The sequence below is a fragment of the Ammospiza caudacuta genome, chromosome 4 (genome assembly GCF_027887145.1).
Source record: "Ammospiza caudacuta isolate bAmmCau1 chromosome 4, bAmmCau1.pri, whole genome shotgun sequence".
Taxonomy (NCBI): Eukaryota; Metazoa; Chordata; class Aves; order Passeriformes; family Passerellidae; genus Ammospiza; species Ammospiza caudacuta.
Window position 1 is genome coordinate 74,847,859 of NC_080596.1, and position 25,956 is coordinate 74,873,814.

At 37.2% G+C, this 25,956-nt stretch overlaps 1 protein-coding gene across 1 annotated transcript in view; it reads left to right on the plus strand.

The window, feature by feature from the left end:
- The window catches only part of CTNNA2 (catenin alpha 2), a 483,346-nt gene extending 460,081 nt beyond the window's left edge, over positions 1–23,265 (plus strand). The window contains exon 18 of the mRNA XM_058803073.1: positions 22,117–23,265. Coding sequence (XP_058659056.1) covers positions 22,117–22,404 — 288 coding nt within the window. The 3' untranslated portion in view covers positions 22,405–23,265. The remainder of the gene's footprint in view (positions 1–22,116) is intronic.
- Positions 23,266–25,956: the final 2,691 nt, after the last annotated feature.

The window sequence follows — 25,956 nt, forward strand, 5'->3', positions numbered from 1 at the left end:
AGGCAACCAGCCACAGTATGAGGACAAAGCCTTAAACTGTGCCAGAGGAGGTTTAGGTTGGACATTAAGAAAATGTGATTAGACACTGGAATGGGCTGCTCAGGGAGGTGGTGGAGTCACAGTCCCTGGAGGTGTTCAAGGAAAGACTGGACAAGGCACTCAGTGCCATGGTGGTACTGGGCCATGGGATGGACTCAATGAGCTCAGAGGTCTTTTCCAACCTAGTTGATCCTGTGATTCTGTGGGAGCAGAGGGTAAAGAACAGCACTTAGGAAATAATAAGGAAGTAAGCCAAAGAAATAGGAGATATGAAACATTCAGGGGAAGAAAGCCAACCCAAAAGTAAGATAAGAGTATGAAATCAAAGAATTGCAGTGTTGGGAAAGGACTGAGATAAAGTCAGGACCATAGAGTGTGTTAATTCCACAATAATTTCTACTTCCCTAATAGAAGAAGCAAGTAGAGGAAATAAAAAACTCAGGGTCTTTATTTTGGCATTATGAAAAGACAGCTTCCAGGACAGGAAGGCTGGGGCTGGCTTGTGAACGTGCGACCTTGATCTATAGGGTATATTCAAGTAGCTCATGTCATCTGGTTTAGGAGATATAACAAACATGAAAAATACAGAAATATGTTTTAGCTGGACAGTTTGGGTTGGGGACATATTTAAGTAACCTCTGCATAAGTGTTTGAATGTATGCAGACAGACTGATGTGTGTGAGGGTGAAATGCAGCCATAGGAAGTGCATTCAGTTCCAAAATATATGGCTATGTGAAGCATATATACTTATACAGCTTTGGATAAACCTTTATCTGGAACAAATTTGTTTGAGCTGACTAATTTAGGAGTCTACAACTCCTGCTGGCACAGAATGTCCCTCAGTACACTGTCCATGAAGGGACTACCTGATGATGTGGTAACATAAAAAATTTATCATCCTGACACTGAATCTATTTACTACTCCTAAAGGACAAAGGCACCAGTGAGTTATGCAGGTTAATCAAAATGAGTGCTGATAAAATCCCTCATGGTCATCTATTCATTACATATGATGTATTTTACAGAAGCTCGTCTTAGGGCTTTCTCAAAGTTAAAACAGTGAAGAATTCCTAATTATCCTATGAAACATCTTAAAGATGAATAAAAAAAAATAAAAGAGACAAATAGATGTACCTGTAGTGACTTTAAAGCTGTGTGCAATGCCTCTCCCAAATATTTGACAATAATAGGAATTTAGTTCATTATATGTAGCTTACCTGTTGCATCCCAGTAAAGGGAACATGGACCAGGAGCTCAGAGGGTTTATGCTTGGATTCCTTGGAGGGATCCAAGCCTGGAGCAGACAGTGTAGCAGCTGATAAGATCTAATGTTGATAATCAGCTCATTTCAAGTTAAAAGTTATACAAGAGTCCTCCAGAGTTCTCTTTTAAGTGACAATTTTACTGAGTTTTGATTCAGCCATGTGAAAGATCCTGCAGGATCTTGCTCCTGAGTCGGGGAGTTCACAGGGTTTGCCTTTGCCAAAGGTGCTGGATTGGATGATAGTGCACACCCTGAGCTTTGGGCATCAGGGGGATCATAACTGTGATCCACAGGAAAAGCTGTGCAGAAGCCTCTGGAAAGGTTAATCTGTTTTTCTTAGTGTATGGCTGTTCCTTCAAAGAAGGTGGATGGTGGCAGACAGAGTTTATGTCAGGAAAAGCAGGTGAACAAAGCTCAAGACACAACTGAAAAATCCAACAAGAAAATATTTGTTGTGCAATAATCCCACTTCTTTTGAAGCTCCAATTTTTATATTTAGGGCTATGTTTAGGGCTATGAAAATACCTCCGTTTGTATGAATGCATGTGTAAACACACATAAATATGGAATGATATATCCTGCATAAATGGAAAGATGTTATCTAGAATTTAATTTGCAAAGCAAAATTACACTGCACTTGTCTTCATTATAATATATTCATGGAGACAAGAAGCACACACACCATCTATATGTCTGCATTCAGTATGTTTAAATTTAGACAGGTCAGACTTTTATCCTTGTTGAGAAGCATTTTGGCTCTGGGGAACATGCTCTTGTGCTTTATCAAGTGACTAATAGTCATGCTTTTGTGTAGATTAAATTTACTGAAATTTCTTATTAGAAAAATTTTCTGCAAAGAAAAGCATTTCTCACCCCAAACAATATGAAGCCATTTAATTCCTTGAAAACAATGTCAAATGTTACAGAGTCAAGACTGAGACTTGAACCAAATATGACCATTGAAAAAGGTTAGAGAATTGAAGGAAATACTATTGTGTGTGCTTCATTACATACAGCATTTGCTTTAAAAGTAGTAGCCACTTAAAAATTCAAGGCTCACCTGCTACAGTGGTTACAGCTTCACTTCAGCCTGTTTTCCTATTCCAGGCCATGCTGAATGTGCTGGGAAGAAAATGGGAATTTAATGGCTTTGTGATACACAAATTACAGCAGCCCTACAGTAATTAGCAGGGCTCAAAGACCATTCTAACACACCCTAAGATATGGTCCCAAAGGACTATTCCTGTAAGAATTACTATAAAGAAAGAGAGGGCTTTGGTGCTATTTTATGTTCTCTTGTTTTCCCATCTTATTGCCTTTACAGAGATGGTTTGGGACCAAGCATCACCATTTTGTATTAAATAAGAATTCCTTTCCCCTGGGGCATTCTCAGTTCTAATGCACAGCATAGATTTGCTAATAGGTTCATCACAAAGCCATAAATGAAAATGAGGTTTGTTTCTTGCACATGGAATTACAGGGGACTGAATTTCCATAATGACAGATTTAACTCAAAATAGGAGATTTTGTGTTGTGTTTCTTATACAGAAGTACATTTTGTAGCTCTTGCAATTATTTAACTCCTTGAGTTGGAAAGTGGTGACACTAAATCCCACTTAAAAAAGTGCTATCAGATGGTGCTTTTGCAGATATTAAAAAAATAACAGCTAAAGTTCAGACTCATCACTGACTTTGACTGTAATTGTGTTTCTTGACAACCAGAGTTGCAGACAAGTAACACATACAAAGAACTATTCACCGACAAGAAGATGTGCACTCAAGGGAAAACATCAGCAGGTTTTTCCAACCTGAGCAAAATCAACTGCAAATACGGAACAGAACAGCTTACAACAAAGTTTTTCATAAAATCCACAAAAGAGATGTGTTTCCATTAAATGAGGGAGGTCATAATGGCCTTTAGGAAGAGAGTTAACTGAGTGAGGGGGGTTAAAAGTAGCCCCCTGTCTTTAACCTCTGAAATATTTTCTTCCACACTTGGGTGATATTATTATTACATTTATTATTTATGTACCTCATAGAAGCACAGGAAGAATAGTTCTGTTATCACATCTAATCTTACATGGCTGATAAGCAGCTGCTTCAACAAAAAGGGTTTGTTTTTTATAATGTAATTAAGACATTGATATGAAATCAAAGTATAAGAAACTATCCAGTACCAGAAAAATCAATCCTAACCTCTTACTGTTAGATATTCCCAAAAAGCTTTCCTTTAACATCAGTTCTTTCTGATTCTGACTAATACCTCATCAAAACCTTGTGAACTGGGTTCCCAGGTAGGTGATAGTGTGTCTGGAAACTGAGATGAAATATACAAGTAATGTGTGCTAAATCTCATCAAAGACCAAATTAGAATTCTGTAAAACAGGATTAGAGCATCAATATCTGAACCAAAAGACTGCAGAAACGTTTTCATCCCCTTTTTATACCTGCAACTGGATTCAACATTTCCGTTGTCAAAAAGTTAGAGAAGTTACAGCTTTACTCAGTGTCAGGTGGGATGTTCCATATTTCATCATTCCTTTACTCTGACAGATAATGTACAAAAAGGATTTTCCCCCTTATCCATCATGCTGATGCCCCAGAGCAGCTGGCCCTCTTTGGGTCAGAGGTGTGTCTGTGTAAAGCTCTCAGACTTTTATGATATGTGTCACTTTGGCATTTTTACATGGCCTTTTCCAGCTTTGTTTTCAATTCCTTACAATCCATCCTTTTTTACCTTCTGTGTCTGTGCCAGTCTGGGTGATGCTTCTGCAGGGTTGATTTTCTCAAACTCCCCAGACAGCACCCAGAGGTACTTTTGTGGTGCCTGCCTTTCCCACCACGTGTTCATCCTTTTGAGCAAGAAAGAAAGAACATTGGGATTTTTTCCATCAGTCTTTGACGTCAGGCTAAACATGGACCCCTACTTTAAGCTGATTTCTGGTGCTGGGTGCAAGTGATTAAATCAATTACTTGACCAGCATTTATATATTTTTCTTATGTTGCTAGGCTTAACTTACATCCCTTAAGAAAATATTTGATATTAAAATTTTCATTTACTGTCTCTTTGCATTTCCATGCATTCATTTAATAATCTTGTGTTCCTTGAAACATTTGGAAGATATATGCACTTTCTTGAATGTATATACTTTTTAAAATAATTTCATGAGGTGTATTCTTTCTCTGCTTTTATTCAGTAATGTGTTTAGGTCTATGTGCACAGCTCTTAACTTTGTTCTTCACTTTATATTCTCTTTATCAGCCACAGATATCTCACTAAGTAGGTCAAAACAAGATTTCAGATTTAAGTAGTATTAGCCCCCAAATACCATCTGGGGTATAATCTGCCACCCAATCTATTGAACTGTTCATATCACATTATTGGAATTTTCCATATTTCTCCATATTTCTTCTCTTTTTACTGGAGAATGTCCTTTGCCATACTCAGTCTTCCAGGATTTAATTCTGCTTTTTCCATATGTTTCATCCCAATAAAAGACAATTTACATCTCTATCTCTCTAAAAACTCTCTTTTTACAAGATCTTAGAACTGCTGTTACATGTGTAATTTTTCTGATATTTAAGGTTATATCCTCTAAACCTCCTTCTCTTTATCAGATGGAGCAACCTCACATAGACTCCATCAGGACTGGTGGCCATAGGAGTTTGAAATATGTTCCTACTTTATTTGGCAAAAACAACTGTGGTGCAGTAGTCAAGCCGTAGGTTACCTAAGTTATGAATTCACTGAATACTACTTGGTACTTTTTACCATAAAAGCCTTTAAAAATTGGATTTTTCTTTTCTCTTTATCAGGCCATTAAACATAAATATTAATAAGGAGTCAATGCAATACAGGGGACCAGAGGAGGTTTTCCTCCTGTCTTCAAAACATGCAAATAGTTTGTAATCAAAAGATGATGTACAGAGAAAACAGTTAAATTATGAACAGCACTGTCACATTTAGCATTCCTCAGCTGCAGCCTAGTTTTGCATTGTGTTCCTGCAGTTACATCTCATCTCTAACAGCCACAATAACTCTTCATTTCGCCCACTGGGCACCCATTTTTGTTGAGTTTTTAATCCCACAAACGCACTGCTTTAAAGCAACATGTGCAGATACTGCAGGATAACCACGATGATAAAATTTTGAAGGTTAAGAAGGAAAATGCTTGACTCTGTTGTCAGGTGGAGTGACTGGTACTAGACATGAGTCACACACTTCCTTTTTTCAGTGAAGGAAAGGAGGGAAAAACAAAGAACACACTGACAGAGCAGAGAATGCACATTAATCATTATTAAGACAGAAATACTAATCATTATTAGATTATAATTCACATGAACCTTGTAGCACCAAAAAGCCTGAGGGAAAGCATCAATATTAACTCTATGTGCTTATAATACATACCCTCAAAAGACATTTAGGGAGTATTTATTTTTCCTCTTCCAAAAGGCAGGCTCTTACACTAGCAGTCTTTACTGGCACTGAATAAGTCCCCCATTCTCTAACCAGTTTTATTTAATGGAGTTAGGTGTAGCAGCAGTAAAAAAATACACTATTTTTCAATTTTAGTCTACAGCTAAGTTATTAAGAAAATCCCAGTGGATAATATAAGCAATTATATTTACTCCCAAATCTGCTTTTCAAGAATTTGGATGATAAAAATATCATTTACAATAAAGTAGACTGAATATCCCATTTTAAGTCCTCCAGTATCAGTCCTTGGGATGTTGTTTGAAAAAAAAAAAAAAAGTGTGTCTCAGCCTGTACGGCTGTCATTGTCTAAAAATGTGTATTTTTAAAAACATCACCTCTTTGCAATTTTATTGCTATTTTCTGGAACTTGAAAGTGTGCTCCGTAAATAAATATATGCCCAGAATTTTTATACTTCCCTCACTTGTTCTTTCAGCACAGTTTGTCAGTTCTCATTTTCAGTGCAAGAAAACCATACTTCTGTTCCTGCCCTCCCTCATGCATTGGTGTAGGAGGCCCAACCTCTGGATTACTCTACTCGAGGGTCAGTCCACAGGTGTGAATTGGATGTTTATCCCACATGGGGCAACACAAGTATAATTCCTGTTGCAATCACTGAAATTTTAGCTGCTTGCACTGGTGTGGATGTTTTTGTGCAGTTTGGCTGTACAAAACCACACATGAAATAAGGAATCTATCGACCAAATTCATGCCCGATCTGATGTCAGCCAGCATTTAATTGGGATAGAGCTTTCTGTCCTCACTGGTTGTCATCAAAAGGTGCCAAAAAAGTCCCCCTTTTGAATGAGCAAGGCCTGTGCTGTGGGAAGGAGTGAGAGGAACCCCAGCCAGTGGGGTTGCTCATCGTGGAGGAGGCCCTGTGTCCTTGGCCAAGCATAGCTCCTTCAGCACACGTTCCCTCTCTCCTCGCTCTACGCTACGGCACAATATTTCTCTTGCTCTCTCTCTCACTATCTCTTTTCTGTATCTCTCGGAAATCAGACTGGAGTTCAGAGCACTTTCACTACCTTTTATGAGGTAGAGTGTGATGTCATAGATGGGGGCAGGGCTAGTCAACTTTCCACCCACCCACCCACCTGTGCTGAGGGAGCTACGCTTGAGACTGGAAGCGGTGACTCCTCAACGGTGAGTAACCTCCTGTCTCATCTTTGTCTTTGCAGCTCTGGGGGTGGAGGGAAGACACATGAGAATGGGGGATTTGTTTGATAGTTTCTCTTTTTTTAATTTTAATTAACCACAGGACTCACAGAGTTAATTGCATGTGTTGTCTCAGCCACCTGTGGAGAAGCGTTTCCTCCCTGTCCAGAAGTCCCAGAGTTAAATTCACCTGCAAAGCAATTTCCCTGCACAGGTTGTCCATTGGCTGATGGTTAAACTGATCCTTCAATGTTTTTCTTGCCCTGTGCAAAGGCAGCCTCTGGTCCCCTTGAACTCAGTTGCTGAACTTCCATTAATTTCATTACAGTATTTAATTATGGTGCTGGGCCATAATTTTCCTGAAGTTCTTTATGATTAAAGATAGATGGTGTTATTTATATATTTATCATTATTAACTGTGGATAATGGCTGTTTATATGGGACAGGATTTCTTTTTTTTTTTTAATATTCTCTATTACTGTTTTTATTCACTTTATCTGGAATATATATGAAGCTGTGTATTGACAATAAGCCAATTATAAAACTTTTTTCATAGATGAAATAAAATTCAAAGGTAAATTGTGGAAGACATAACATTAAGCAGAAAACCCAGAAGAGATGTAACTCAGGCTTAGCCTTTGAAATTATAAATCAAAGCATTTGATTTTTTTTTTCTTTGATAAGAACTTGAGATGGGCAGGGATGCTGCTGACTGAATTTCTTGGTGTGTTTCTTGTCTCACTACCTAAATGTTACAATTTTACTTTAAAGCATTGTCTTGTTACCCATTTCCCTCAGCCCCAAGTATTACTGCTTCACTGTTTTAATATCCCTCAGCATATTAAAAAAGACAAGATGGACTACGAAAATCTTCCTTTCTTGTTCTGCCTCCTGGGTTTCTATTAAAGCTGTCAAGATGTCAGAGCTCTCATACTAAAGGGCAGAAGAAGGATCATATGAAGATTCTGGGCCCTAGGGACACTGCAGATCTTGCTGTTCTTGTTCATTTAAAGCTCTTTACCAGCTTTGTGTGGGGTCTGGTCATACCCCAGTGAGAGGCACTAAAAGGCAGCACCATGTCCTGGATAAATCACAGGAGGAGAGTGCAGCCCCAGCATTTTCAGCAGAGGGGGTTCATAGGCTGATTGGTGAAATACTTTTATTTTCAGGTGACTGGGTGGCTGTGAGCCATTGGGTGGGGGTGCAGACCATTTCATCTTCTGGTCAGTGGCATTGCTGGGAATTGGTCCATAGTGATGCACAGATATTCCTCCCTGATGACTCAGGGGTGCTCTTTGTATCCAAGGACAGGACGGCTAAATGGAGTTCAGGGAGGGTAAGAGTCTTGTTTATAAAGCTACCTACCAAAACTTTCACAAATGGTTGTTTCCCTCCCTGTCAAAGAGAAAAAATAATGACAAGGAATATAAAAATGTCTCCCTGACAGGCTTTTCTAGCTTTGAATAATGTGCACAAGGTGTTTTATTACTACTGCTTATTCCTTTAGCAAACCAGACACTGAAATCTTCAAATCTTCCTTTGCAAAGCCATGAACTTGCCTGGCAAATTTAGCTTCCCCAGCAAACTTTAATCTTTTCAGGAAAGTAAAAGGAAAGAACAGGTTGGTCAATCTCTAATGTTTCACTGGGAAAACTTCATGGGAATTGCTGCTCTTAAAGATGATTTGAAGTTTGTTCTTTTCAGAGGCAAATGCTTGGAGGTAAAATTTAATTTAGATCCTAAGCACATCCTTTGCTGATGAGTTAATCAAATTGCCTTCTCACATAATTATTCTTGCATAATGCAGGAGGCTTCAGTTTTTGCACAGAATTGATAAAACACAAAGAGCAGCTGTACAGTGCCCTAATCTCACTTGAATGATACAAAAGCATTTTGGTGGCATGGAGAAGCTCTTTTTAAGACCGGTGTAATTATTGGGAAAAGAGAGTCAGAATTGGTGTCATTCAGTAAGGGTGGTGAATTAGAGACAGTGATCAGCTCTGAGGGGATATCAGTGGAATAGAGATGTCACTGGATTACTTTGAATCCAGAGAAATTTGCATTCTAAAGTTGTCTTGTAAGATGAGCAAATTAGCAGTTGGCTGACTTCTGTATAGTGGGGAGTTTGTAGAGGGGAAGATATTCCAAATTACATGAACTGTTGCAATAATTAACCTGAAATCTGTCTGTGCCAATTCTAGTAACAAATTTTGGTCCAGGTAACCCCAGGCTGTGAGTTTGGCTGAATAGCTTAACTTTGGGAGAATAAATAATAAACTCATGTTACATTTACTGAGCTAATTCCCCTGTTAAATTATTTTACCGGCAGCTATGATTTAAAAAAAAAAAAATTAAAATGTCCAAAGTGCACAGATTCCTACATTTACAGCCTTGGCTTAAATGTGTGCTCACTAAATTATGAAGTTTGTTTAATATTATTTGCATGTACATTACATTAAATTAAAATGTTATAAGGCCTAGATTTCAGCTGATTTTATTTAGTGTTTAATATGAAAACTTTTAAATCAAATATCTGAGAAATTTCTTCCAATTCATGCTAATTCGAGTGAGTTCAATCTTCATAAATTATTAGCAAACTGAAAGTTAATTTTTGATGCATCATTCTTAAAAAATTTATACTTGCAAGCACGTTGTGTAAAATCATCTCAAAACAAACCCAATATAATAACTAGGCTATTTACACCTATATATTTAAGGAGATCAGCATTTAGATGAAAGATATATTCCTCAGTCAGAATGGCAAAAGGTGAGCAATAGTTTAATGATGTGAGATCATCTACAGGGGTCAAGCATTTTTTTCAGTATGATTAAAGCAGCTATTTGAAATTCCCAATTTTTCTCTGTTTGCCAGGCTTGGTTTATCTTACAAGCTGAATTAAAACTTTGTGGGTCGGTTCTTACCTTCTTTTTCTCTGTGAGAAGTGAGGGAGAGCTGTGAAATGCTCCATCTGTTCCCAAACCCTGTCAGCTGGCACAGAGATGCTGCTCCCCCTGCCCTCTCTTCCTGCAGCTTTGGGCTGGTTTAGCACCATTGCCTCAACACAAATTGTGTGGATTTAATCTTGTTTCAGCAGAAGTCACAATGACAGCGCGCAGCATTCTGGAGGACTCTTCGTGTTGAGTCCTTTTAAACCTCAACCTCATCTGGTTTGAATTTACAACACAAATTTACACACATTTACACTTGAATTGGGTGTGGTGATGGAGGAAACCAGGACTGCCTCAACACCCTGGAATAATTGCACTCAAAGACAATAAATAATGATTCTCTTTAATCAATAATCCCTTGGATTTTTATCAGTCCCATCTAAATGTCTCAAAGCAAACACATTGTGTACCCTGGTAAAACCAAAACCAGAAATTCTACAAATAATGCTGAGCCACGCTCAAGGCAGAAAGGATCTATAGAATCATGATAGGTTTCAAACAATACATACTCCTTCATGATGTAATGGTTTTGGTTTGTTAATTTAAGGTTTTTTGAATTTGGAGATCTCTTAATTAATGTCTTGATGAGTGTGGTGGGCTTTAGTGTTGGTTAATTACTTATGTACTTATTTCTATTTGAGAGATAGCTAAAGTAGGTTTAAAATTTTAAAATCATATAAAGAAAATTTTATTAAGAGCAAATAAAAGAAAAAAAGTAGTGAGAATTAAAATATTTTTTAGAATACTTCTTCTTTCTTTATAACTTTTTTTCTATTTAAAATGTAAAAAAAACCAAAACTTAAAACTTTTAGTTAGTTTACTATTTTTAAAATAGTATACTACTAAAATACTTAGTTAACGTTCAAGACCAGTGTTTCTCTGCCTTGCATTTGATATTCCAATTTCCACTTTGGATGGCCAAATTAAAATAACACCAAAACCAACAAAACAACCCCCAAAAAACAAGTGAACCACAAATACTGCCATCCTCCCCCAAGAAAACAACAGGAGAAAGACTTCACCCAAGTTAAGTATGTTTTGAAAAAGATGGAATTAGAAAGAAATTCTGCAGTGACAGTGGGAGGCTGCCCCACTCAAGCTGTGCATAAAGATGAGAGGAGGTCTCTGGTGTAATGGAAACTGATTATTTTATTATTCAGAAAGATTTTAATTGAATTATGAAGAGGTTTTTGCTCTCATCTCTATTGCTGTGTGGATAGTGACTCATCTAGCCAAGTGTAAACATCTGCATCTGAGATTTTCTCTCCAGCCTTCCTTAGTGTGGAACTCAAGAGCCATTTCCAGAGGGCAGAGATTCTTATTCCACGTAGACACTGACAACTGCCTGGATTGGTAATACCTTAAAAAATAAGCAGGTGAATAAACTGTGTGTACAGAGTAAGAAAGTTTAGCCTTGGGCTTCTTTTGAGGGTTTATATTGATATGGAAGTAAATTCAACTTTCTGTGAACTGAGCTGATGCCTAATTTTTTCCTGAACAGAAATGTTCAAATTACTTATTAAGGAGCATTTTTCTATGTAAATTTTCTGTCTTGGTCCCCTGATCTCTTTGAGTTCTGGATGTTGGAAATATTTGTATGTCTTGCAGTTTGTGGTTTTTGCCCATTTGACACTTTTGGGGACCAAAAGAGAATTAAGAAAAACAGTCACAAAAACATTCATTAAATTGTTTGAATTCCTGGACCACTAGGCCAAATCAAAGGACAGCTATTTTTTCTTTGCAGATGTTGAGCACCTGCCTAGATTCACTGTATTATTTTTAGGATTCTAATGCAATTTAAGTTCTCTAAACTGAGTTTTAAAGGCGAGGTGCTCTGGCCCATCTCTGTAAAGAAAGAACCCATGAAAGATCTCGAGTGTTCCATGGTCTTCTTCACCAAAGGAATCTGAAACCTTTTGGTCCAGAACCTGGAATTAGGTAGATTAGGTGCAAGACTCAATTTGTGGAAATGAGAACTCTGAACACTTTGTCACCAAACACACCAAATCAATGGATTTTAGGAACAGCCCTGTTTTTCCTGCTTTCTTTCCAAGGGAAATTGCTCAGTGAGAGGCATCTGAAAAAATTCTGGGGCTTCAAGTGACACCAGCCATTACTAATATTTAAAGACACTCAGTTTGAATTTTTCTAATGCCAACTAAGTGCATCAGTCAAGTGTGTGGCTAATCATGATTAATGTACACTGTTTAAATAAGAAATTTATATGAAAAAAGCCTCTGCAAATGCCTTTTCATTTCACCATACTTCTGAAGTCTATACCTTCATCTCCTTTACGTAAATTCTGGATTATCTGGAGATGTGGTTGAATTAATTTGTTTTGTGGAGGGATGGTTGTCCTGAGGTGCAAAGCACAGGAATCATTTGGATTATTTGAGCCATTGAGGATATCAGTACCTCTGCATTTGTTACTCAGGGAAAATGCTGCCTGAAATACAGAACTGCAAAGGAAAAGAAACTCCAGGAAAATTTGTAATCCCTAACACAAGTATTTTCTGAAGAGAGTCATACTGGACTTCAGCAATTTCAGTGAGCTATTAAAAATTTGTCAAAAAAAGATTTTTTCTCTCCTTTTCTACAATTACTCTTTTTTCCCCCCATTTGGATAGGACACCTGCTCTTTTAGCAGTGAAAATGAGATTGCCAACATCATCTGCACAGATCATAGATACATTTGTATGTGTACAAAGAAGGCTCAGAGGAAATATTGCTGCCTGCCATTGCCTCTGAGGAGGGTTTGGAAGAACCAGATCCAGACCTGGCAGAGTTGCATGGACATCGGGACAGGAAAAACAGTAAAAAAAAGTTTTCACATGGGAAATACTAATTAGAGATAAGGTAAAAATGTTTTAACCGGAGGTTAGTGAAATTCAAGTGCAGGGTGGAGTTCTGTAGCCCAGAGATGTGAAATTATCCATCCTTGGACATACCTGAATTTCAGCAAAGTCCAGAACAACCTCATGTAATTCAAATTTTCAACAGGACATTGCACTAGATGACCTCAAAAGGTTCTTTTCATCCTTAAAGTACATTTGCATAATGAAACATGAGTAATAAAAATGAGCTCTTAGAATTCAGAGCAAGATTTTATTCATTCCAATTTATTCTCAATTTGCTGTCATCTTTACTTGTTCTTTCCCTGTGAATTGCAATGGCCTTTACAAATGTTTTTGTTCTGTTCTGGTTTCATTTGCTTGCACTAAGAACAGGTAATTACTACCTGTTTTAATGGTTTTTAATGACATTTAGTGTTAGCTAAAGTTAAAAATGTAATGAACAGATTCATTTACAAATTGTTTGTTCAGTAATTGACCAGGGGAAAAAAATCCTTCTAGTGGGGAACTCACATTACTTACTGAATGTTGTTTAACCATTGATTGACTTGGCCAAATAAATAGAACAATTAACAATAATTTATTTGGTATAAAATTGTAGAATTTCCATTTAAATGTTTTGTTATATATGATTAAGCCATCTCTGTCTGACTGAAATAGAGATTCCCCTTGAAGACTTTGGTGGAGCTTTGATTTTTTTTTCTTTTATTTTTTTAAATTTCTTTGCACACTGTTGTAAAGTCCTAGAGAGTGCCCAGGGAACCAAAGAGAGAAAGGAATGTTTTCACTGATTGAGTTGATCAACACTGGAAGGACCTTCAGCTCCAAGGGAGTAAAATCCTTTTAGCACCTCAAAAATGGTCAATATCTTGAATGGCTGAAACCTTTGTCTGCTTCTACAAGACGTAAAATACAAATGAAAAACAACAGGCAAACTTTAGTAAGGAAGCAGTAGTTGTCCTGGTATCATCTTCCATTCTACAACTAGATTTTATTTTATTTTATTTATTCTGATGTCTTTGATGCATTGCTTCCAAGCTTTTTCCTGAGAAAAAACAGCTGTGCACTTATCTTCAAAGTGTCCCTGTGCTGACCTGGCAATCATGATTTTAGAGATAGAAAAGGAGCTGGAGGAGCAGATTTGCCTCAAAAACTGGCAGATCCTCACAGCTGAAGATGTGGAGATAAATCACACACAGATATCAGTCTGACACTGGTACAAATTAAAAAAGAATTTGGGGAAATGGCACATTTCTCAGCATTGTAGTCTTAAGTCCTGCTTTGTGCTGCGTTTCATTTTGTTTTCTTTGAGACAGAATCAGGAGGAATAGCAGGAGATAACACATTTACTCATGTAAAGCATAGAGTGTTTCTGTGCTTTATTGATTTCTTTTGTATCCAAAGTCTCCTGCATTTTATCACTGAGTACAATTTCCAGGCAACCAGACTTGATTTGGACTCATTTCAGGTAAGAGTGTTAGAAAGAAAGGGTTTTTTTCTTTTTATTGTACCTGTTCTGTAGATAAAGAACAAAAAGATTTGCTCCTTAAACTCAGATTGAAAGAGCATTAGATTATTTTGGGCTTTTAAAATATATTTCTATCTTCAAATTACAAGTCAGACCTCCAGTTGGGAGCAGGGAGATCTAGCACAGATTAGTCAGAGATCATTTATTTCCTCTTTTTGTTCAGATTTAGCTGCAATTGGATATGTAATGGAAATGTGTACTGATGTTTTTGACAGAGACCTGCCCTTGCTTTTCTGTGACCTCAGGTTCACACCATGTTGTGTCTTGGGTAGACTTCAAGCATGAGAATCCCTGTGTAAATTGGTGTAAATTGCTTTGTTATTGGGCTTGATACTGAGTTTTAACAGACTTCCTACTCTTAATTTTCTTCAGGAATCCTCAAGGCAATATAAAAAATTCAGTTATAGCTGGAGTTTGCCTCTCCCATCAGATAGAGTTTGGACTTCATCTTGGTGCAGACTTTTTATCTTGTTGAACATTAGGTTTAAATCAGTCATACAAAATTCTATTTCCTGTTAATCATCCAAAGACTCAGAGAAAATTCCATGGGGCAGAATTTTGAGGTTGTAAATGTGGTTGTGCCAAGTTTGCTTCGGGGAGCATTGGAATTGTGATGGTCATTGGACACTCCTGCTCTTTGTCCAGGACATTCCACCCTTGCCATCTTCCTCCAGACATTCCTTCTCTGCAGAATGAGGAAGATTTGGAAGAAAAATGTTATAAATCATCCTGGCAGGAGACTCATTCCCTTGTTTCTCAGTTGTGAGTTGATGTAGAAAGTGTTTCATCCTCCACATTCATCCTTAGCAAAGAGAACGTGTGGTATAAACAACCAAATTTTCTGTCCCCATCTACAAAACTCCTTTAGCTTTATTCACTGAGGATTTCTTCCTTGTCCTCTAGAGTTTTTCCAGATATTTTGGCACGCAGATTGCTGTGAAATACTTTAATTCAGTAGCAGACTCTGAAAGCTCTGAGACAGTGCTGTAGCAGGAAAAAGACTGCTAAAGCAATTGAATTTTAAAAATTCAATGCTGTATAGGATTGCTTGTCCTTACAGAGGTTCTGGTGAGTGGTAAGAATTGTGGTACTGGTTTGGCAGCTTTTTTCTCCTGTGAAATGGTAAATAATGAGTAGAAAAAGAAAATTAAATGTTTCTGAGAGATTTTGTTATGGGTCAAAATAATTTTCCCCATTAAATTCTGAAATGAATGCAGTAAGATATTAATTAAATGTTAAATGCTGAGGAAATAACCTATGTTATATTTGGTAACTAGATGAATTATTGTAATTTCTTTTTCATAACAATAGTATTGGAGAAATAATTTGTTCACTGTAAATGCATTTGTTAAAAAAAAATAGTGTCTATCAAAATTTCAATAATGTGTTTTCCACGTTTGGGACCTGCAGGCTAGAGAGACACTAGCAATAATTATTTTCCAGAAAAATAATTAGCTAATTAGATAATTAGTTAACTTTCAGGTGTTTCCTATTGTCTTTTTGTCATTTCACCATTTCAGTTGTTAAAATATGAGCTTTCCCATTAAGTGTTCTTCTCAAAGCAAGTGAATTAGGATATCATTTTGCCATTTATCCTTTTGCTTCTGAAATACTAAAATATTTACTTGGAATAAGTAAAACAAATGTAGAAATGCATTTCTATTATGGCTGTTTACCTTTTACTGGGAATGCCAGTTCTGGAAGTATTTTTATTTGCTTTTGCTTTTGCAAATTAGCGTACAGCAGTTGATAATGTGTTTTAAAGTGAGTATAGTCCATAGAAGACAGAAGATATCCACAGTTATTGCTGTATTTTTGTGCTTTCTGCTGTCCTTGGATGTGGCAGCCTTTGTTTAATACAACCAAATGGGCTTGGGAATCCCCTGGGTTTTTTACCTGTAATTGAAAAAATGCAGATGAGGGTGGTTATTCAGTGGATTGGGCACCTATAAAACACAACTATCCCCAGAATTAATTAAATATTCATCATGTATAAAGGAGTAAGTTAATTGCAGTCAAATGTGAAAACAAATAGCTAGGAAAGGACAAGTACAATACAATTTTCTCTGTGTGGCTACAGATCCATTTTTAACATTATTAAGAGCACATTGCTTTCCAGACAAAGACTTCTTTTGAGAGAGAGGGAGATTTTCAAGTATTTAGGATAGTTTTCTCCAAATGGACTGCAGCTAGCAAGAGCCCTGTGAGACTGAAGCGCCCGACTGAAACAGCCCCTCATGGTGCTGATGAAGAGCAGATGTCTCCTTCCAAAGGGAAGGGAGCATCTCAACAGCAAACAGGCCATTCTTGCATTGGCTCTCTCTAACAGGTCGTGTTTTATGCATGAAATGTGCCACAGAAATGTAAGATGTAATTTTATAAATAAGATCTTTTTCTGGCATACCTCTCGCAGGTATGGATTTGCTGTTAAGCGCAGCCGAGAGGAAAATGTTCTGTTGCACAAGAATGCAAGCTGAGAAATCCATACTCCTGATTTACCATCCAGGTTCATAATTGCATAATTGTAGCCTTATTTTCTCTGAAGACTGTTGGTTGACCTTTGGGGTGGGATAAGAGCAACTGTACCTTGTCCAGAAAAGTGTGAATTTCATTTGGAAAGAAGAAAGAAGGAATTCGCCCAGAATTCACAGAATCCTTAAGGGCTTGGCAGTGCATCAGTCACTTGCTAAAGGTGTACAAATCAAGTCTTATCCAAGAGTATTTGAGGAGCTACAGGTTTTATTTCAATGAGTAAAATAAATTATATTTTCTCCTCCCAATCTGTACGAAGTGAATCAGACAAACTTTATTTATCAGCAGCTCCTCATGCTAATTTTTTATTTTCCTACCTTTCAAGGTCAGTAGGGGCTGTTATCAGCCTTCCTGCATAACTGATGCCCAGGCTCCCTGAATTGATGTGCACTAAAAATGTCCACTAGTTAATACATATTAAGCAAAACCATCCAATATTGATTTCACAATTTCAAGAAATAGAATCATTCTTTCATGAGTTCTTTTGATTAATTAATATAACTGCTAAATAAATAATTTCAGGTAATTAATAACTAAAATGACCTGCTTCGCTTCTCAGCCTTTAAGTTTTGTTTTATTTTTGTCTCACTTTTGGAACTTGAGATATAATCAGCTTTGTTACCATGTACTTGCTGATTTCAGTCAGTGAAAACTCATTTTTTTAGTCATTCACTTGAAAGTGGGAAAAAACAGAGCTGGCTGAGTCTTTCCCATTAAAGATGTTTTTTGTTGCTGAGTTTTTTCAAGTTTTTACCCAGTTCCTCAGTATTACTCTTGCATTGAGAAGAGGACTCAGTATCCCAGGACTGTGGACAGACAATAAACTGAATGTGATAATTGAACCTATTTAATCATTCTCCTCCTTTTTGTGTACTCAAGGAGTGATTGCCTGGGATCCTGCAGAGAATAAAGTCCTTTATTGTGTAATTAGGTATCATCTGCTGTAGATCTGGCCAGAATTAAATCTACATTTGTGGCTTTTAGCAGCTAATTAGATATCAATCTAATGACTTGACACTTTCCCAGTTGTTATCTGCAAATTTCATCAAATGATTGACTTCCTTTCCAAGATTTTAGTAGTAATATTAATATTGTGAAGCATCCAAATGGTTTCTCCAAGACCCCACTGTGAAATTCACTGCTGATCACTGATATTTTAATTTTTGTGTGTGTATGTGTGAATATCTACTTCTGGAAACAGCTGCTGGAGAATCTGGAATCCTTCTGTGTACGTGTCTTGTTAGTTTTGTGTCAACTGAGTTTTTAATCAAACTGTCATGTATTACTAAGCAAAAGACCTTTCAAAGATCCAATTATACCCACAGCACTATTTTAAGCAACTCAAAGTTTAATCATACCAAAATATGATGTAGGTCACTTTGAAAATATTTTAGCCCACACAACCTTTTGTTTACCACTAACTGCATTTCTTTCCTCTGTTTTTGGAGTCTGCCACAGACATTGCATCGTTTCATTTGGGAGTGCTGTCAGCTGAGCTGGCCTGTAATTTCACAGGTCATTTTATTTTCCTTGCTCAAATTTTTGGAGACTGGAAACTATCTACAATTCTTTTGATGTCTTCACCCTCTTTTCAAGGTTTATTAAAGTCAGCAGTAATAACATAAAATATTCTTAAACAACCAGCACTTACCCATTCTGTAGTTTTAAAGACTTACTCTTTGGAGTAAGTCTTACTTACTTATTGGAAGTACAGATTCCAATAAGTAATCTGTACTTACTCATTGGAAATACAGATTGGTTTGGGGTTTTTTCTCAATTTCCCTTAATTTTTATGGATATTTATTATTATAAGTATGAAGACATCTCTGGAAGTTAGATTTTCTCCTTTCTAAAACATAAATTATAATTCTTCCCCATTACAAGAGTGTAACAATGCAGGGAGAACATCTCTTTTCATTGCTTTACAGTTAAGGACAAAAATTTCCAGCTTTATTCCCTCCAATTTCTTCAGCTATTTTGTTAGTGCAATTGCTGGTTATTTTACTTAGATTATGCGTAAAAGAAGTGAGAAATCTTGATTATCTCAAGATTCTGGAAAATTCTTCAAATAGCACAGGAAAATTGCAGAACAGCTGATAAGCAGCTCAAAAACTCCTCAAAACCTGAAGGATCTTTTCTAGGGGGAAGAAAACCCTGGAATTATATTCTTGGCAGATCTTTTCCAACCTTAATAATTCTAAGTTACCAGGTGCAGTGCAGTTATTCTTACGTTCTTTATGAAATTTGAATTTTCCTCAGCATTTACTGAGTTTTGTGGGACAGTCACCTAAGTTTATCATTTATGGTAGAGAGAATTTTTTTTCCTAAAATCAGGCAAACATATTTTTAAAGAGGTCTAAGTAGCAGAACACCATTACTTCTTGCAGCAAGTCAAAGACTCTGTTGGCTGTTAGGGCCAAAATCCATCATTATATCTATAATTCTTTGGGTATTGCAGGGAGTAAAGGTTGCCTTCTGTACTGTGAAGTAATTTTCCTAGTGGTGCTTTTATTTGAGATGGTAATTTTCCTTCTTGTGATTTTTTTTTTAAATTAACATAACATTTGGAAAAGTGCACAGGTTTCTGTGCCCAGATTTTGTAAGGAATTAACTGAGGCCTTGATTCACTGCTGCCTCATTCCAGCTTTGTGTGGCAAAGCACAGCTTCAAGCTGGAGCAGCACAGCGGTGTGGGAAGATCTAAATGTTAATTGGGATGATGCTCATTCAGTTTAATTCTTCTTTGCTGAGCCATAACACAAGCAAGGAGCTGGAGGCTGTAAGAAAATCATGGGAAGTGCTTAGGTGGCCAAATTGGATGCATGGAATGACCACCAGCAGATTTTGGAGAACACTCACAGCCTCTGGTGGGGTTTTATGTCTCTTTTCTGGCTCCAGGATTTGGAAGTGTTTTGCAGGATAAGTGGATGTTAGGATTAAAGACTGAGTATCTGCATCTTAAAATGTGATTATTAATGGTGAAAACAGGGAATTTTTATCTACTCTAACAGCATATTGAAACTGAAGAGAGTTAAAATGGCATCAAAATACAAAACCTGGTTTCCAAAAAGGTGTCATTGCAGCCTGCATCTGATTGTGAAGAATGGAAGATTCTGCATGCCCTCATGACTACAGTCCATAAAATTGCTGATTGCTGTGTTCAAAGGTGTAGCTTGAACTGTGTATGGGTTTAAACATCTAATTTTGGTGCCCCCTCATTTTAAAATGCTTTCTTTAATTATTCTGTTTCTTAATATATGTAAAAAAGCTACTTGTAGTGTAAAATGTGAAGCTGTTGGAAACCTTCAGCAACCAGAATTCATTCAGGACTGTGCAATAGAGGCTCAATCCAGTCCGTTTATCCACACTGATTATGAAGTAAACACTATTGCATGGTATCACTTTATATTCAATATCAATCCACCAGTGTTTCAAAAAGAATCATTTAACAATGAATAATGCTTGATTGTAGATCTCTGTAGTAAATTAGAATATCCTAATTTAATAGAGTGTGATCTGGTATTTGCCAACAAACATTCAGATTGCCTTATAAATCATGCAGCAGTGTGGTTATAGAATAACACTAGACTGGATTATATTTCATTACTCCCTATTGAACAGTCATGTTTCTGCCATGTAATGTAATTTTCCATCTTTTAACTTCGTTTCTTTTACTAACAGAAATACAAATTAGTCCCAGGGAAAAATATTTACTTGGGGCAGGCAATTAACTGTGCATTTCAGGGAATGGCACCACGTGCGTGAATGTCATAAAAATGCTTTTTCTTTGTTTTCACCTCACTGTATGTAGCTGTTTATGTGTTTGATGAACTATAATGAGTTTAAGGCCAGAGCAGAGGAAATAAAACACCCCAGGTAAGTATAGATTAATGTGGTTTCAAGTACAGGATTTTTGTAATGTCTATTTTTGTTCACATCAGTCACTGACCCTTCAGAAGGAGATTTCTCCTGAACTCTTCTGTTAATGATGCAAAATGCTTGAGGTGAAGTATGGTGTGGCTTTTGTTATTGCCCTGTGACTGTCCTGCTTACCTTGCTTAGCATTTATATTACACAGCCATGTGCTCCCAAAATAGGGAGCAGGAAAGGTTTGGAGTGACACAGGCCATTTGTACTAATTAAAAATAGCTAAAAATTTACTGAACATGTGGGGTGGAATCAAAGAGGTAAATAAAGGTAATACTATATCCCATATCATTCCTACAGTCTGGGAAAGGCTTGAGTAAGCTTCCATGGTATATCTTTATCACAAAAAATATGTATTCCACTCTTGAGTATTTTAGGAAAGGGATAATTTAACATCATAAGTAGTAACCTGGCTTGCTACAGTCCTTAGGAGCATATTTTTAGGATTTATTACTTTCAGAATATCCACTTGGATCTGGCAAGTACCTGATTCACGTTGTGGATCATTGAGGCATTGCCTTGGAAGTCCCCATTATATGTTGAAATCCTTTTGAACATTTTGGCCAGGGGTGTGTGCTTCACTTCAGTGTGTGATGGAAGCTTGCTGGCTGGAAGTGCCAGTGTTTTGAAGCTCAGCAAGTCCTTGAGGGCCCTTACATCCCGAGGACACCCAGGAACCTCAGGCACGTTCGTGCATGGGAGGAGCACAAAGGCACAAAAAGCCTGGTAACCACAAAGTAACGTTCCTTGAGACCAGGAGTAACTCACACATTGCAGGAGCTGCCAAAACCTGCAGCTAACTGTCTCATCTTTTCATTTCTGTAGGGGTTTCAGAAGCTCCTTTCATCTTTTCAGATGGGATTCTTTAACAAGCTCAGTGCTGGCCTCACACTGTTGCTGTAGACATCACTGGGGTTGTTATCCTGGGCTAACAGGAATAATTAGAACAAACTGGAACACTTGGGAAAAATCCCCGTTGACCTGTTTTGCAGCTGACGTGTAACAGTAAATTTTTAAAGGTTTAAGTAAGAAGTAAAGGGGGGTTTGTGAGAAAACAGAAAACTTCTTAAACTGTAGAAAAAGAATCAACAACCAAAAAACTCACAAACAGACAAAAAAAGAAAACCCAGACAAGACAAGGTTTTCCTTTAGCTTATTAAAATTTTAATGTGAGGTACCACAGTCTTACCTTTACTGTTCAGTGCATGATGTTGCCAGTGCTGGATACTCCCGGGTACCCTGAGGAAGTGGATTTGTTCCATCTTTAATGAGATCTGGGAGGATCCAGGCTCCAGTGAGGAAATGCCCCAGTGATCCAGCCGTGGAATGACCTTGCTGTATTTTGTTTTGGAGTAACCTTGCTATATTTCATTTTGTTTTCTGTTTTTGCAGCTGGACAGTGCCACTTCTCTCATCCAGGCAGCTAAAAACCTGATGAACGCTGTGGTCCTTACAGTGAAAGCATCATATGTGGCTTCTACTAAATACCAGAAGGTCTATGGCACTGCTGCAGTGAACTCTCCAGTTGTATCTTGGAAGATGAAGGCCCCCGAGAAGAAACCTCTAGTAAAGAGAGAAAAACCAGAAGAATATCAGACAAGAGTGAGGAGAGGGTCCCAGAAGAAACATATTTCCCCTGTACAGGCCTTAAGTGAATTTAAAGCTATGGATTCATTCTAAACCACTGAGCTTTACCAGGAGGGTTTTATATTCTTTTTTGTATGCGTACCTGCCGACTTGTGTGCGTCTGGCATGGGGTGGGGGGGACAAAGTGACAATTTGCATGCGACCTGAGACTCTATTCCAGTAAATAACTCTCTGCAGTGCCCAAAATTCAGGGCATTGCCTTCTGATGTTAAGTGGACTTAACTCCAAGCTTCCTTTTTAAACTAAATTATAGCATTAAATTGGCCAAAGAATTTGCGTCACGGGGGTATACGTGTGGAATAAATGATAAATTCAAGTCTAAACCCTGAAATTTTTATGCATGCAAGAAACATTAGGTTGGCAGGTATATTAAGTGAAAAATAAAAAAAAAAAAAAAGGAATTGTAATGGTAGACCATAAAGCTTGTATTGCTTCTGTTGCAGTGCAAAAATGTACTAGCCAATATGCTTCAATGTGTGGCCCAATAATTAAATGATATAACTTTTAAGTCATCTTCATTATAGTATGTGAATTTTTAAAACAGATTCAAACTAATTCATCTTAAAAATGCTTCTTTTGAACCAGATTTTGTTCTTTATATTCTAGTAGTGTTATGACTGCTCACATTTCAATTAATCCCATTAATATGACCAGAGGTTTACTTTTGCCAATTGAATTCCTTATGGTGGAGTATGAAGCACAATATGGTGATTGACATTGCCTTTTATATTATGATTATTATTCTGATGATTATTATTATTATTATTATATTAGTAATAGAAGACCTGGTGGTGGAATGTTTAGAGACACGGAAACTGACAGTGTGAGAATTTAGAGGCAAATATGTAGGTGTAGCTTGGATTACAGGTATCTGACATACCATTGTAACCACTAACTCAATAAACTCATTTAGCCTTGGAATCCTCAATCTGGCTCGTCTCCTTTAATGCACAGGAATGATGGTGGTCACAGGGGTCTTAGGATGAGGGGAGAAATGAGGATCTGACTCCATGTTTCAGAAGGCTTGATTTATTATTTTATGATATGTATTACATTAAAACTACACTAAAAGAATAGAAGAAAGGATTTCATCAGAAGTCTGGCTTAGAATAAGCAAGAATGATAAGAAAGGTTTGTGTCTTGGACTCTCTGTCCGAGCCAGCTGACTGTGATTGGCCATTAATTAGAAACAACCACATGAGACCAATCCCAGATGCACCTGTTGCATTCCACAGCAGCAGATAACCATTGGTTACATTTTGTTCCTGAGGCCTCTCAGCTTCTCAGGAGAAAAAATCCTAAGGAAAGGATTTTTCTTAAAAGATGTCTGTGACTCACAGGTATCTCCTGAATCATAGTTGATGTATAGAGTTACTAATTCTGCTTTGTGCTTCATTTCTATTCTTAATTTTTGTGAATTTTCTCATTTTTTAATAACCAGAATAAGCCAAACATGGTCAGTGAGACAAAACCAGAGTTTAAATCTGAGACAGATTTAACCCTCAATACATATGAGACATATGTGTCATGTGCCATGAAATTATTTTTTTAAATGCAACACCACAGAACAATCATAAAGAGAATTCAATTTATTCACCTGTAAGTTTGGCACTTCACAACCTTGGAATCACCTATTTTGCCATGCTTTACAGACCTGTACAAAGTCCACTGCACAAATATCTACTTTTATTCCCTTTTGACACCAACAGTTACTTAATTACAGAGCCTGTTATTATCATTATCAAAAAGTCTGGGTGTATATATCAAAGAAAACAATGAGCATCTATTAATTTTCCTTGTAATTAGATAATCAAGTTAAGGGAACATTTGTGGATTTGAAACACTGTGATAAACACTGAGCTCCAGCAACAGTGACAAGTGTAGCCCTTGCAGAGTTTTTGAGAGATGTTTGGATGTTGTCTCAGATACGCTGATTATTCCTCAGAATAGCAAAGCACCAAATTTTGTTCTATTGCCCTCCTACACAGTCTATGTAAAGAAATGTACTCTCAGAGGTCTTTTAGGAAATTACTATTTTTGCTTTCTTTAGTTGTGCTGTGTAATAAAAGCAGCTCCCCAATCAGAGCTGGAGAGTGTAGGCATGACCAAAATATTTGAGATGTGGGGAAGTCCTTGCAGAGCTTTCCCTACAAAGCCCTGGAGTCTGACATAGGCTGACATTGCTTGTGGTAACAATTAACCCTCTAAAAGTAATTGGGATCTTTACAAATGAGGCTACAGAGACAAAAGGCAGATACAGAGTCTAAAGACAAAAATAGCAAATAACAGACAAGTAAAAATGTCCTGGCAGGCTGTATGAAAAAGGAAAATAGGCAATGTACCATGAAGGAAAGTAATAGCTCTTCTTCAGAAGTGTTTCCTCTGAAATTCTGATGGATTAACTCAATGGTTGCTTTAAAATGGTGCTGTTGCTCTAAAAGGCATCTCAAATTTGGAAAAGTTTAGAGGAAAGCACGGAGTCTAATGGAACCTGTGAACAGGTGGACTCTGCAGTTCTGGGGGCTCCATGGATAAGGAAAAGAGTGAAAGGAGTCTGGGACCAGCCACTCACTCAGAAAAGCCACTGTGTCTGTGAAATGCTCCAGGAAAATCAGTCAGTGAAGGAAAAATCCAGAGTGATTTTGGGCAAATTAGTCCATGGCCATTAGAGTCCTACTTTGGGATGGATTGTTTGCCTTTTGTCCATTTATTCTCTAAATACCTTCATGGTCACACAATAATAGTGTTGATAAATGATAAAGTAATGCACATGAAAAAATGGGCCAGGACCCAGCCAGGATGTGCCAGTTCAGTGCCCAGCTCTTGCAGTAAAGTCAACAGGATGGGGACAGGTTTGACAGAGGAAAATATTGGATGCCTGTGCTTGAATTTTTCATGCAATTTTTATCCACTCATCTGAAACAAGGGGTGGAAAAGTACATGGAAACATGAGAATCATGACAAAATCTGGAATTGCTGTCATGCAGGGAGAGACTAAATCAGGTAAGGCACCAACAGTTTTGAACTATATGTTCTTTAAGGTGCCTTCCAACCCAAACCATTCCATGATTCTATGAACCTAAATAAGCAAAAATAAGCACTAAATCTAAATAAATAAGCAAAAAGTAATCACTGGCCCTTAGAACTCGAAAATCCAGTGTTACAAAGTGAACTGTCAAACATCAAGTTCAATATTTAAAAAAAAATCTTAAAAAAAATAAATTGTGAAATTCTTTTTAACAATGTCATAATTGCCACAATGATAATTCCATTAACTGCACCAATCAAGAATTCATCCCACAGACTTTCCATCTTGAAATCTTGCAAATCTTACAGATCTATAAGAATTTTGAGTGTAGTATAAAGGGTAGGCGTAAAAAAATAATGTGGATTTTGGAGATGTTCTCTAGAGACATTCCTCCATTGAAAAAAGGGAACTCCACACCTTTGCTCAGAAATCTGCAGCCCTTTCTCATGACTCTCACCTTGGTTCTCAACCAAAATGTGTGGGTGTCACACATCTTCCTGTGTACCGACAACCTAGAAAATATTCAAGTTGTACCTGAAATGCAAGAGAAGTGAATA